Source organism: Pteropus medius, unplaced genomic scaffold (genome assembly GCF_902729225.1).
Source record: "Pteropus medius unplaced genomic scaffold, Ma_sr-lr_union100, whole genome shotgun sequence".
NCBI lineage: Eukaryota > Metazoa > Chordata > Mammalia > Chiroptera > Pteropodidae > Pteropus > Pteropus medius.
The window spans coordinates 3,749,510-3,764,017 of NW_024352149.1; the positions used below are offsets into that span (position 1 = coordinate 3,749,510).

The 14,508-nt window shown below is 33.9% G+C and overlaps 1 protein-coding gene across 11 annotated transcripts in view; it reads right to left on the reverse strand.

Moving 5' to 3' along the window:
• UTRN (utrophin) overlaps window positions 1-14,508 on the reverse strand; it is a 446,059-nt gene that overhangs the window by 75,638 nt on the left and 355,913 nt on the right. For all 11 annotated transcript variants that reach the window (XM_039846978.1, XM_039846975.1, XM_039846976.1 and 8 more), the window contains 3 exons: window positions 11,604-11,750; window positions 9,174-9,252; window positions 6,020-6,080 (listed from right to left, as the gene is read on the reverse strand). In XM_039846978.1, the coding sequence (XP_039702912.1) occupies window positions 6,020-6,080; window positions 9,174-9,252; window positions 11,604-11,750 (287 nt within the window). The remainder of the gene's footprint in view (window positions 1-6,019; window positions 6,081-9,173; window positions 9,253-11,603; window positions 11,751-14,508) is intronic.

A 14,508-nucleotide genomic window follows, 5' to 3' on the forward strand; every position in this document is an offset into this window, starting at 1 on the left:
AAATAATTCTATTTTTCTATATAATTATTTTGAATATTTTACTATATCACTTCACTTTATAATCAGTACAAAAAGATTCTATTTATTTCACAACTTAGTCACTATTACTTCTGTACTTTTGTTATTTTAATGACTGTTTTAAAAGTATAATCTTTACAAATTTTTTCCTCCCTTAATGGCCCCACAATGACCCTTATGCGTAGACCTTTATTAATTGCATCCCAACCCTAAAAATCAAACTGCACAATAAGGCTGATCATGTTATTATAATGCAATGGAGCTGAGTAATCTAGAAGATTCCACACTTAAAATCAACTTTACGGGAATAATAACTCTGGCTCCAGAAAAGTCAAGATGAACGACAGGAAAAGTGATATCTTCTTAAGTTCTGAACCAGTTGGTACCTTTCTAAGACAATGTCAACGCTACCTAAATTATCTCGATAAATCAGGACACTGGTACACATGCCAGAAGTTGCCCAGTTACAATCTGCCAATTTCTGGCTGTTGCAGGGTAGGCTGTCTGCCGCTTAGTTTTTCATTTAGCCAAAGTGTGCTCATTTGTCTGAAGCTTCCTCCAAGCCCTGGAGGTTTAGTGGTTCCAAGGTGCTTACTTTCTTACATAAAGCAATTTCCTTCTTACCTCCCCATCAGCAGAGTTGGCCCAGTGAGTTTTAAATATTTATTTTCAATAAAGACAGAGTCACAGACCATTTCTTGGAAAAATAAACTCTCAAGTAGATGCTCTTCTGCTTCTACTTCATTTCTTTATCATTAAAACCAAAAACACAAGCTCTACTTCAGGAAAGAGACTCAAAGTAGGTCCCAAAAGCTCCGGTTAAAAATCAGGGACCAAAAGGATGCCATTTCTCATCTTGATTAAGGAGTGAGAGAGAGATTGCCACAGGAGCCTTTTGGGGAGAACAGTATTTATCTTGTGCTGTTAATTACACCTCTGTTATGGATTTACTTTGTTCTGAGATAAATTATCTGTAACCTTTAGAGATAAAATGCTTTACGTTCCTATCTTTTTTGTTTTCACTATATCTATACCATTGTTAGCTTTGGCTTTTCTGTTATTTGGATATCCCACTACTGCCACTCCTCCCTGCTCTTCTTTAGGGAAGTAATTCTGCCCTTATATCATCTAAGCAGGGCCACAATTCTTCTAAAGAAATAATCATTAATTCTCTCCTTTTGACTATACATATATAGCCAGACAAGTATCTGCAGTTTATGCAAATGAACAGCATAACTGTGATATATAACAGCTACCTGTTCTCCAAGATTTCATTTGCAACTATAAACCTAGTTTTTTTTTTCCCCAGCAATTGATGGATTAGGGCAGTAGAGGGTGCCTTTAGCGGGCAAGAAGGGAGTCTAAAAGAGTACTGCAGGGTTATCCATCATGCACGCAAGAATAGAAAAGAAAACTCTAAAGGAGATGTTATAAACAGAGGGAAATCCTTCTCATAAGGCGGAGTTATAGTAAGGCACAGAATGCATGGTAGTGGCATCTGTAGATACAGATTAGTTCATTCCGGTTAATGGATTTGTAATACTGAAGAATGTCAGTTTTAGAGAATGTGATATGTATTGTCTACATAATCAGAGATTACTAAAATGTTCACGTTAAAGCTGTGTATGAAATTGCATTTAGGATTCTATAAAGAATTAAAATTTGCACTTCAGATTCTAGTGGGAAAAACAGAGCTATATAACTGTTAAGATGTGAGCATGAAGCCTGTCACAAGAGCAGAATAATCGTTTGTGCCAAGACTAAGGCTTACTGAAAAATCACGTACTGAGGTTTAGAGAAGACACTGTAGGGGAAGAAAGGAACACCTAGTTCTTAATCAAACCCTACTAAATTCTATGCAACAGTATGGCTTTCCAACAGGGTGGACATGTGTTCAGAATCTTCTATGCTAAAAGCCCCATGGGACCTGTGAGTCAGCTTCCTTGACAAAATGATAAAAATCTCTTGACCATATGAATGAGGAAAAAGGATTGGAGAGCCACAGTTTATTTCCATAACTCAGAACTATCAAGATGTGACTGGCAGGTCTGTAGAGAATGACACCTTCCTGCCTCTAGAAAAGCATCTTTGTCCATTACCAGACCACAGTGTAAAATCTTCTTAAACATATATTAGCCTACAGAAGTTAGCCTATAAAAAAAGCCTGCAGAAAAGGTCGTGTGGAGTGCTGGAGAAAGCATGGGTCTCATACTTGAACTCTGCACTCAATGCTGGCACACAGTAGGTACATAATAAATGATAACAAGTCTGTAGTACAGAAAAAGGATGTTTCCTTACATTTTTCCCCCTGACTGCTCCTTTCTTGATATAATCCTGTAGCCTGCCCAAATTTTCCATGTGACTCAAAATTCTATTCTTTACCTCATTAATAATGGGAACAAGAGGCAGTACTGCATAGTGGTCAGGAATTCAGGTACTGGAGTCAGACCGTGGATTTCAACACAAGCTCTCCTATTTATTGGTTGTGTGCTCTCAAGGAAGTTATGTGTGTACTTAGTATTTAAGTCTTGCCTGTAAGTGGGGGTAATTAAGTGCCTATACTTCCCTGGGCTATTGTGGGAATTAAAAGAGGTAGTCCATGTACGGGATTAGCATGGTGGCTGGCAAATAAATACTCAAAAATAATTTATTACAATGATCATTATTATTATTATTAGTAGTAGTAGTAGTAGTAGTAACAATAATGATTTCTGGAACAAAATGAAAAGCAATGAGTTTTAAATGATTAATGTGACATATTCGGAAAGTTCAACCCAAAGCTTTTATTTATCATTCCCTTTACATCTGAAACTGCCTGGATGTTAACTTTTAGTTGAGGAAATTAACAACTCTGCAAAACACAAACATGTGACTAAAATTCACAAAGAAAGATCTAGCTTTTACACGAGATTCTCGTATTTTGTGAAGGCGGCAAGAGGCATTTCAAATTTTTTAAAAATGATAGAATAATGAGCTGTCATTGGACTATACTAGAAAAGAAGAATAACTAGATCAGTTTTGGAAAGTCTACCTTAGATACAGCAAATTTAACTTAAAGATATTAGTTTCAACTTAAGATATTAACACAGAGGCATTTACTACACACAGTCTTACAGATCAGATCTACATTCTATCATTTTCTAGAAACAAATTTGTCATGGAACTACTGTAGTACACTTCAGAATATTAATAATTACCTAGAGAGAGAAAAATGCATTTGGGAACTGTTAAAGTATGTTTTAACTAATCTATAAAATTAAGATGTGAATTAAAATAATTTTTCCATTCCACTCTTGTCTGAAGTTTTTCTTGCTCTATTCTGACATTAGAGTATAAAAAAGTGCATACTTAAATATTGAAATTATCTAATATTTCTACCTGAATATTGTTTTCTTGTTGGTCGAATTAATACATTCTAATATGCTCCGGGAAACTCTCCTTGCATGAAATTTATGCTAAATTTGTTAACATTTTTCTTCTAACTTGTGCAGCATGCAAAGGGAAGTGTATATGAAAAGCCTTTTCATTCATCATTTACTTGCTCATTAATTTATTTGGGAATTTAATTTTGTTTTCATAACAATTCTTCATCTGGAAATACTGGCTTAAATAACCTTCCCTCTCAAGATTGATGTTCCTTCTTTATGAGGAAATAAACTGATAAGTTACACAACAGAGCAAGTAATGAAAGAATCTGGTTAAACGAGTTTTCTAAAAATAAGAGAAATCATTCTGTACACATGGGCAGATTTTTAAATATTTGAAAACCGTAAAGGACATTTATCACTAAAACTATATATATTTTTAAAAATTCAATTTCTCACTAATGATGTTGAAGATATTTTAGGATGCTACAATACCACAGGTCATCATTAAAAATATTGGCCATCATTGTTACATATATCTGTGTGTGTGTGTGTGTGTGTGTGTGTGTGTATTATTTTTTGAAGTGCTGGTTATAATGCTCTAGCCAATGAAATGGCAGAGAAACTAGTTTTTACTCTACTAGTCTGCCCCATAAAAACTCATAGACTGAGTAAGAATACTATCTTGCTAGATCCTACCAAAAGCATAAATATTCTGAATTAGTGAAATTCTGACTTAGATAATGTAATTTTCAGTCATATATAACCAACCTGGTCATACAGAAATCCTTTTTAATAGTAGTGCTAAAATTAAGGATGAATTTTTAAAGTGCCAAGTCAAATAGATAATGATTATATTATGTAACCAAGCAAGAGATTTAATATTCTTTATCTAGTAAAACTGAAAATCTGCCTTACTGGATCCAATTTACATTTTTAAAAAAATCAGATGATGCAGGATTCTAGGTCAATGCAGTAAATTAATTAATTTCAATTAATTTGCACGGACAGATTAGGGCATGTATTAGTTTTCTATTGCTGCTGTAACAAATTACTATAAAATAAATATCTCCTTTGGCTAAAATCAAGCTGGCGGGGCTGCATTCTTCTCTAAGAGAGAGTCCCATTTCCTTGCCTTTTCCAGCTTCTCGAGGCCGCCTGCATTCCCTGGCTTCCTCCATCTTCATGTAAGCTAACAGTCAAATCCAGGCAGCAGGCCATCTTTGTGTAGCCATGATTCAGCCTCCTGCAGTATCTCAGATTTGTGCTTAAGCCCGCGATATTCAAGTCAAGTCAATATTCACTCAGTAAATTAAAATTCCCTATCATTAGGAATAAAAGTGTAAAATAAAAAAATGTAAATTTGGATCAGATTATCACATCTTCTCTTAATAAATATATCAGTTTGCCCAGTCTCGGATTTCTTTCCATTCATGCTTGCACAAATTTGATACCAATCACTTGATTTGCTACTTTATCCTTGAGTTCATCACAACTCAGTACCCTATAGGCTATACAATGATAAAAGTATTAAATTTTCTTAAGACAATGTAACATTATTGCTTAATATATTTGTTATATGCAATGGCAAAATTACTTGCCTTTTTTTTTTTACCCTGAAGCTACATCTCAGACTACAATAAAACCTTCATTCAGAAATACTCTTCCATAAACACTGACCTCACACACAAGTTTTTCAGGAAGAGCAGATTATTACTGTTGGCATGGTTTCTGGAGATACCACATGCTGTTTAAAAAGAAATATAAAGGAAACTTGGCCCAGAGATCTTTAACCAACTTGCTTGAGGTCACATGACTAATCTGAGACAGAGCTGTCTCCTGACAATAAGTCAGCATTTTTCTCACAATCATGACGCCATTCACTTTATTCATGAAATAGAGTCAACTATGACTCTTCATCACTTCATCACGCTGTAAATCAATAGCTTTGCTAATTTACACCTTAAGGGATTGTAGCAGTTGTATTTTATCATTCTGTCCTGTGACAACACATAGACTAAACCAAGAATAAACTCCTACTCAGTCCCTGTGTAAATTATACGAAATTTATAAAATGTTATGCAATTAGGAGAAACTCAGTACACAAAAAAGAGTTGTCAAGTTAACAACAAAAATGAAGGATGATAAGCCTAAACTAATATTGCAGATAATTTCCATAAGTAAAAGGAAAAACTTGAAAATATTGAACTTTTTCACAATAAAATCATTTTGTTTTTGGTGGATTAAAATGAGAGGAGTACAAGCACTTTTGAAAGAGATTTTCTGGTAGAAATAAAAATGGTTTACAATCAGTACATTTTAAGAAACAGCATTATGTCAATAGTACAGGGAAATTTTGTCATTTTCCCCAAATATTTTAATATCTGCTTTAAAAAAAATCAGCTAAACACACCTATAAACCCTAACCTAATAAACTACAAATATTGTTCTGATTTTTAAACTAATTTCCTTCAAATATTACATATATATTATCTATATAAATATACTGATATACAATTTCCTTCAGATAATAGGACTGAATTTCATTTTTAAAAGTTACAGGGGAAAAAGCCTCTTAAGTTATCAACATAACTTTATTGTCTTGGTATGATAAAGGAGAGTTAAAACCAACTTACTTGATGTAATAGGGCACTTTATTATGTGAAATGGATCTTTGCCACGGCAGCTGGACTGAAGCTGGGGAAACAAAGGGGAAGTTATTGGAAACGCTGCTAACCCTTATGCCTTAACACAAAACAACTGAACATGTCTTACAGCAAATTCACTGAGAACTGCTTTTGGTTTTTGAACTGGATTCCTATGATTATGAAATCTGTAAGGCCAGACCAAAAGTCACTTAAAAAATTCATTCGAAGCAAAGAAAGAAACAAGGCAAGTTCAATTTCTCATGCCACCTCTAACTGAACCTGTTGATAAAGTACTTTAAAAAAAAAAAAATCAAGTTTTATTGTTTGTAACCAATACAATTTAAAACTTAGTGCTGTCTGCAAACCGTATTCTATATATTTTTTGATTAAGATAAAAAGAAAATTAATTTTACTTGATATATCCAGATTATAAACTAGATTTCTCAAGACTGAATGTTCCAGATCACAAAATTCTTTACTTTTCTTTATATTCACAGGAATAACTATTAAAAACAGATGGCATTTGAACTCAATTATATAAATTTTAAAAAGGGAAAAATTAAACATAGGCAAAGGGCTGTAAAAAGCCAAGGCAATTATCTGGATAGAAGAATCCCAAATACTAATTTTCATCTGAAATGCACAGAAAATAGTCTCCTACCTTTACACTTAACATCACTATGACTGAGATTTTGATTTGTTCCACTGAGGTACTTATATTTTCTAAGTCCAGTTATGCCTTACTTATGAAAATATACTATTGCTACACTAAACCAATTATTTTAAGACTTATTTAAGAAGAGTTGTACATGCGAATCTTTAAGAAGAGCTCTTAAAAATTTTTGCTAAATGAACTAATAAGCAAATTCAAATAAAACTTTGCAACTATCTCTGGACTCTCATGTAATCAGTTATCACTAACAATTCTTTCTAAATTTCATGTTATATTAATACCTTACAAATACATAGCATTCTAAATGTTGCAAAGCATTTTCAAAAATATCTATTGATAAAGAAGCCAACGAAATACATATTAAAGCTCCATTTGATAAATAAAGCATTAAATACTCGGAGGTGAAATAACTTGCCCAATAAGTAAATGGCTGAACTCAGAAGGAATCTCAGGATTGCCGACCACTAGGTCAGCAATTTTCCTATTCAACAATTCTTCTCTTTATAAAATGTGAGTACTCCCTTCTCCAGCTAAGTCCATGAAGGTATAAAAAGAGGATGAAAATGTGGAACTAGGTATGTTAAATTTCTCATTAGAGCCAACCTCATTTCAGTGTTGGCACCAGGCTAATAGGTCACTTTTTATTTTGTGCCTAAATAAACAGGCTCCTTTTATAACCATGGCTAAAGTCCAAGAAATATAATAAAGCCGAAGATTCCAAGCAGCAAGGGATAACAATTATTAAGTTTATTAATTGGGATTTTGTTTACACTTCTCCATTCATTTTAATAATTGTTTTGATTTGAAGAACTCTGACCTCCTTGGACTGTCAGTGCTAGACATAAAAAGCAACGTACTTGAGTTTTACAATTTTTACAATGTTTCATTTCCTAAAGAACATGAGTTTGATTTTTATTATGAAAGAATGGTTGCTAGGAGAACGTGTAGGGCTTCGTCCGTACTAATAGATGACTAAGCCTTATAATGGTACTGTAAATAGAGTATCAGTTACTTGTTAAATTCTTCTTTAATTTGGTTTGAGCACATAGCTTTACAATTTATAAAATTATATTTAAGAAATCTGGAGTAGGTCATATCTAATGAGCAGATTGCAAACCTATTTACTTTTTCAACGTGTATGAAATCAAAACTTTAGAAATATATTCTGGCTCCCAAGTAGACAGTAAATGCGTGGAAGGACTATAAGTCACTCAAAGACAGGCTAAGGGATCAGGTGTGTGAAACAGATTGAGGGGAGGGGAGAGGGATGGAGAGCAAGAGAGGAAGCGAGAGAGAGAAGAGAAGAGCGAGAGAGAGGAGAGGGAGAGAGCTTGAGCACTGGAGAGGTGTAGTACAGGAAGCGCAGGAAATGACTGATTAGGATTCCTGAGATATGAAGGAAAAGTCTGACTTTGAATTGAGGTCAAGCAGATTACCAACCAAGACAAGATTAAGAGAAAATATAATTTAATTGGAAGACATATTATTATTTCAGTTCTCTCTATGGTTATAGATACAAAGAAGTTATCATAATTGGGAAATAAGCTTTGCCTGAAGTTTTAAACTTCACTTAAACTGAATTAAACAAACTGCTTTCTTATATATGTTAGCCAGAGAAAATAAATAGAAAGGAATTAATGTTTGTGACAGCGTTTGTGCCAATAACTGTTAGGTACTTTGTGTAACTAGATATGTTTTCTCATTTAATTTTCAAGGTGAATAAAAGAAATAAGCATTATTATAGTAATTTTAAGATAAAGAAATTAACTTTTAGAGATCACACTTCTGGTAAAAAGCAGAATTAATATTTTAACCTCAATCTGGGTGACTCTGAATCTTACATTCTTTAGTTTCCTTAGTAGTAAATGATAAATGAAGTAGGAGCTCAAATTACTTATGCAAGATCTCATGAACAGTCCATAAAATAAAAAAATTCAGTTGGAGAATATTACATAAAAATCTACATAAGTGGTTTGGCTAAATCTGTAACACCTGACCAGACGAAAAGCTAAATACGATTGCAGTGAGCCTAATAAACCAAAATATTCTCATTTAAAGATTTGTGGGGAGTCAAGTTTTACTTTTAAAGGTGCAGATGCATTTTAAACTAATAAGTACTTTTTAAGGAGGAAAATTAATTTAAAATCTTAAAATATAAAGTGATTACTGTGAAAAAGTTCATAACCTTTGCATATGAAATAGCAATTATGATATAATAGTCATCACAATAGATGGTTCAGTGAAAAACCATAGCTAAAGACTTTTGCTCCACTTCAAAGACTTGTCAAATTTGACCAGGTTATTTACACCTAATAACCATCGACGATATTGTCATGAATATTAATGCTTCCTTTCATATATTTATCTAATATAAGAAAATATATTTATAGCAAAGAATGTGGCTTCCTGTATGAAAGAGTATGCTTATTTGTACGATTAATGAGATCAGTCAAGTTTATTGGTACTTACTAGAGAGAAAATGCTGAGAGGATGGTCCAAAATCTCTATGGGCCTCCTGAAGCTGTTTAAGGCGATCGTCCACAGAAACCTGCACATCATACGCAAGAAATAATCTGACTTCAAAACAATGGCTTTCATAATATCCTAGATTTAAGTATTATAATAAGTGATGCGAATGCCCAAGATATGACTGCTTCTCTATCTCTGGGATCAAAACACTGCTATGAAAACAGACTCCTTCTGACACCAAGTAACAGCAAAAGGTGCCAGGTACTCTTGTAAGTAACTTATAAGAATTAACTCTTTTAATCCTCACAGTAACCATATTGGGTAAGCATGATTTATTATTATCACCATTTTCTAGATGAAGACACAGATGCTGAGATGTCTAGGACATGAAGTCAGTATGATTATACCCAGCACATTTGGTAGCAGAATCTATGACTGTCCTGTTACTCTACATTGCCTTGAAAGTGACAGTCTAAAGCATCTTAGTCAAGACGTAGCCATGGGGTCAGTGGCTACTCTTCTCTCTTCTGTAAGAAAGGTAGCAAATTGCTACAGGGAGAAAGAAGTCTAAAATACTCCAAGGGGAAAAATAGATAGAGAGATGACAGAATTAGATGATAGAAGATAGACAGACAGACAGACAGACAAGAGACATATTAGTATGAAACGTCTTCCTTTTTCTCCAAGTTTGTATCCAATCATCTTGATCAGGGGGTATTCAAGTACCAACAGATCAATATACCCTGTATATTTGTTTACACACATTGTATAGTTAGTTGTCTACATTACAAAAATGCAAAGAGTTGGCGCATTGAGAAACTACTTGCCAATTAACAATAATTGCATTCAGCCTACTGACATTTCCACGCCCTTTTTTCCTGGTCTTTTTCTATGGAGTGTTAGTCAGCTGTTCCACTTAGATTGCCAATCTTATTTTCAGCTGTCTCTAAATGAAACATGTATCTCTGGCTCAATGGACAGCTTTAATTTCTCCTAATTAGTTATTTAAATTGTATTAGCAAGTACTTTGTTTCGTTAAGGCCAAAAAGCATTCAAATGCCACACTTAACATTCAGGAAGAGAAAAGAGGATGCTACTCCTGAAATTTAACAACGTTGTCTGCTAGAATAGATTTTCCCCTCTCTTATTCAACCATCACTTGACATCTGAGCTCTAGCAGTTACCAGCCTCAGAGATAAGGATGGATGACAGAACACATATTTTCTTCCAAGCATAACATAGTCCCTGACTTCTAATCTTTGGAGATGGTGATAACAGAAGCAGAATGGGAAGGAATCAAGATGGACCACAGGAACACCTACATGAGGATGATGAATTAGAAAAATAAAGCAGAAGTTTAAAAAAAAGGATATCGGTGAAACACTTCTGTGTTCCATTCACTAGAAAAGCACTCATGAGTTTAACATATCCTGCCTTACTAATCCCAGATTTTTAATACTCTTTTCAAAGACAAAAAAGGACTATCTAATACTATACAACTCATTTCTTACCTCTTCAGTTTCATAAAGAAAATAGGAACCATTGGGTGTTTTAATGTTTGAATTAATTCAGGAAATCTATTATATTGTATTATATCTTTAAAATAAAATAGTTCTGTGTGCCACCTCAAAATTGCACATTTTTCTCATTAAATATCACATTTAAGTCCAAAATATACAGAGAAATTAGTAAGAATTACTTTTTTCAACCTTCCACTCAAATTATCCTGTTAGTTTCCAGAGGTGGGGGAAATGATTATTATGACTCTCAGGAACTGGCATCGAATGTGACAAAGCTTCACAAAGACTGGGCCTGAAACGATGATTGGCACGGGTAGTGACTTGCAAATGCTGAAACCTAGTTATACTTGAAACGGTTCTTGGTTTGGCTCTATTAAATCTGGGACAAGCAAGTAAGATCTAGGGCCATTAAAACAATTACAGTGAGGCAGCTAAGATCTCAGGGCTAAAAGTAAACACCAGAATAGTATAAATGTGCTAGCTGGAAAACTTGAGCAAGATACCTAAATAGCATGCAGCTGAAAGAAGACTGAAGACTCTCTTAACTTTTCTAAAGAAATGAAAAATATATGATTAAAGTAAGAAAAATGACTCTTAATAAGCCATTATGGGAAAAATCTTTCTGTGACCTACTATAGGTTTCAATTACTATGATTTATTTGACCTTTTGCAATTTTCTACAAATATCATATGAATTGTACATCAAAAAATTACATTAAAACTTATAAATAAATGAGGTCTTTTGGGTTCAGGATACTGAAAGACAATTGATATCACAAGCTATGAGTCCATTATCAAATACAACCAACAAATAAATTTAAAAAATGATGGTGCATGGTAGAATAGTGAGGTAAAGTTTAAGGACCCACCAGGGTGTAAACCGAGATTATGAAGAGGAATAAGCTGATACCTGCAGAAGTTTCCATCGCATGTTAAGGTCATCTAGCTGGCGAGACATCTTTAGAGATGGGTGGAGGTCAAGTGGAGACAGCTGACTTGATAAATCATTCACTGTTTTAACTTTTAAGTTGATCGGTGCAATTTCTTCTCTAAATGCCTGGAAGAAAAGGACAAAAATAATGTCATCAAAGAATATAACCAAAGGTAGTATTCTGAACTTTTCTTCAAAGAAAATGGCAAGAGCAGTTGAGAAGCCAACTGCAGTTGCTCATTCAACAAAAGCTGACTCAATTCAGGTCTTCAGCAACCAGGGCCACCAGCTGAAGAGCAAACTTGTACAACCCAGACAAATTAAAAAGAGACATGAAGAGAAAAATTATAATGTAAACATTTAAATGATTATGTATTTCCTTCAAATTTTTCATTTTATGCAATTTAGTCTTAAAAACACCATATTATCTACTCAGTATTAATTTCTGGTTTTGATTCTATCTTAAATTTTCTTTCACATTTTCCTTCTTTTTTCTTCTTTAATATGGCTACCTCAATATTTTTTCACCTATGCAACAACTTGATTTGAACAAATTTCCATTTAAAATTAATCTAGAAAGTGGCCAATAAAAACAACTTTCCTAACCACAAAAAACTATGCTTATTATATACTGTAGAGATAAAGTCTGTCCCTTTTAATTAAAATGTTTGTGATCACTATCTGTGGTTAGAGGTGGGCAGGAAGAATGAAGTCTATGAAAAACGAAGTGAATGAAACAGAACTGACACATGCCACTTCTGGGTACAGTACAGAGAGTTGGTATGGCTGGGGTGGGGAGTGTATGTTAAGAAAAAAAAAAAAAAAAAACAACTGAGGGCCAATGACAATACTATGTCTTGTGAGAGCAAATAGAGTAATGAAAACACTAAGTTTTTCTCTGTTCTCCACATTATTCTACCTGCCTCTATGTTCATGTTTTCTTTTTCCAACAAAGTCTCTGCCAAGATCCTATTTATCCTTTAAAAGACTCAGCTCAAGTGCCCTATCCATCCATCCCATTTCAGAGAAGACTTCCCCGAGGCCTTTCTCTGACCAGTCTTACCTAGAGGCAGCTCCCATGTGTCCCCCTAGCATGCTTTTAGCCTCGTCTAACCCAGCCAGGACTTCCAGTCTGGACATTCAAATTGGGATTGATAATGGAGGCCATTCTGGTTGTTTGGGGCCATATGAATCAGGTGTTACATATCTTAAATATCATTCCTTATCAAAGCTCTTCGTATTTTATATTATAGCATCCATAGTCATAATGCCACCCATGTAGACTGTAAGCTTCTTGAGAACAGATACCCTGCAGTATTCAGCACAAAGTTTTACAAGACAAGAGGGACAGAATTTATTTCTATTGACGAATCCCACAAAAATGATAGTTGAGGCAAGATTAAACCAATATGGAATTGGGAACAGAACTGAGTTTCAAAAAAACTGTATATTTTTATTTCTTTGGTAAATCATAAAATTAGAGTTAACCATGTACCAAACTTAACTTACAGGTATTAGGTGCTATGAACTTACTATGAGATTGAGCCCTCAGATTTTATCATTTCTACAATTCCCACCCCTTAAGAGACTAGGCATTTGCCTGTGATCCCCTACTCTAAGTTTCATTAATGAAATAATATACCTTAAAGTGCTTTGAAGACTATCAAGTTTTATTAAAAAACTGCAAGTATTAATTTGGCTTCCTCCTTAATAATTATAAAAAGAAAGCCACTTTAATCACTTCCCTTCTCCCAAAACTTTTCTATTTACCTTGTGTAACATGTATAGGCTAAAAATAATCATGATTGATAAACATCAAAACAAGACTATAACTTTATTTTTTAAAAGGAAATTAATTCTAAGTAAATCAGAGAATATGCTTTAGTATCTCAAAATTTTTGAATATGCCCAAAAGCTACGTGAAGAAGTTCAAGGTGGAGAGTCAGTAGAGATACATGTGGAGCCAGTTGGAGTGAAAGACATGAATGTTATGTTGGAGGTAGCACTGTATAAATGACATTTGACAGAGTGAACATGAAAGCCAACATGCAAAAGGTAAGGAATATCGCCAGGACCTAAAGACATCAGCATTTCAAAATCCATCAGAAGGCAAGCCCACGACGATATGTGAATTGCTGCAAAATGGAACGAGAAGAAATTCAGAGTTGTGTCAGTCTTTCTCCGTGACTTGCAGATGTTGGTGGTTCATGGATGACAGAAAGCGCACACACAAACAGATGTGCAAACACAATTCAATGAGAAAAGCAGTTATGTGATAACAAGGCATTCTGCTAATATAAGTCTAAGAAATTGACAGCTGAAATAGAAGCATGGGACAGAACAGTGGGAGTTAGGGTGGGGCTAGAGAATTTTTCAGCTTGGACTTTGAAGAGACCTGGCCTCCTTCAAATTCAGTTTGAGAATAATTGCAAGACTCAAATCTATCCAGGTTTCTTCAGTTGTGACTTTAATGTTATATACATTAATATTCTCTACTTGAGTACCTTGGAGGACTTGAGAATCTTCATCAGCTTTTTAAATCAATGTCTTTGAGAAATGCTAAAATGGAGGTATTAAAGAGTAAAATGAAGTGCTGGAAAATATTTTCAGATTTATATACTCTTAAATAACCAATCTTCTTTCAAAAGATAAGAAAATTTTTAATTAGGTTTAAGACAAATTTTTAAAAAAATCTTCCAGAGTAATAAACATGTTTTAACTTTTCCTCTATAAAAATAATATTTTTTCTCTTAAAGCCACAGTTAAAAACATTAAAAAGACCTTTGATAAACAAGGTCTTTTCTGCTGTTGTGGTCTTTTTCTTATGGCAACAACAACAACTAAAACCATTAAGAAAGTTTATCTTTTGGTCTTTAAGAGCTTC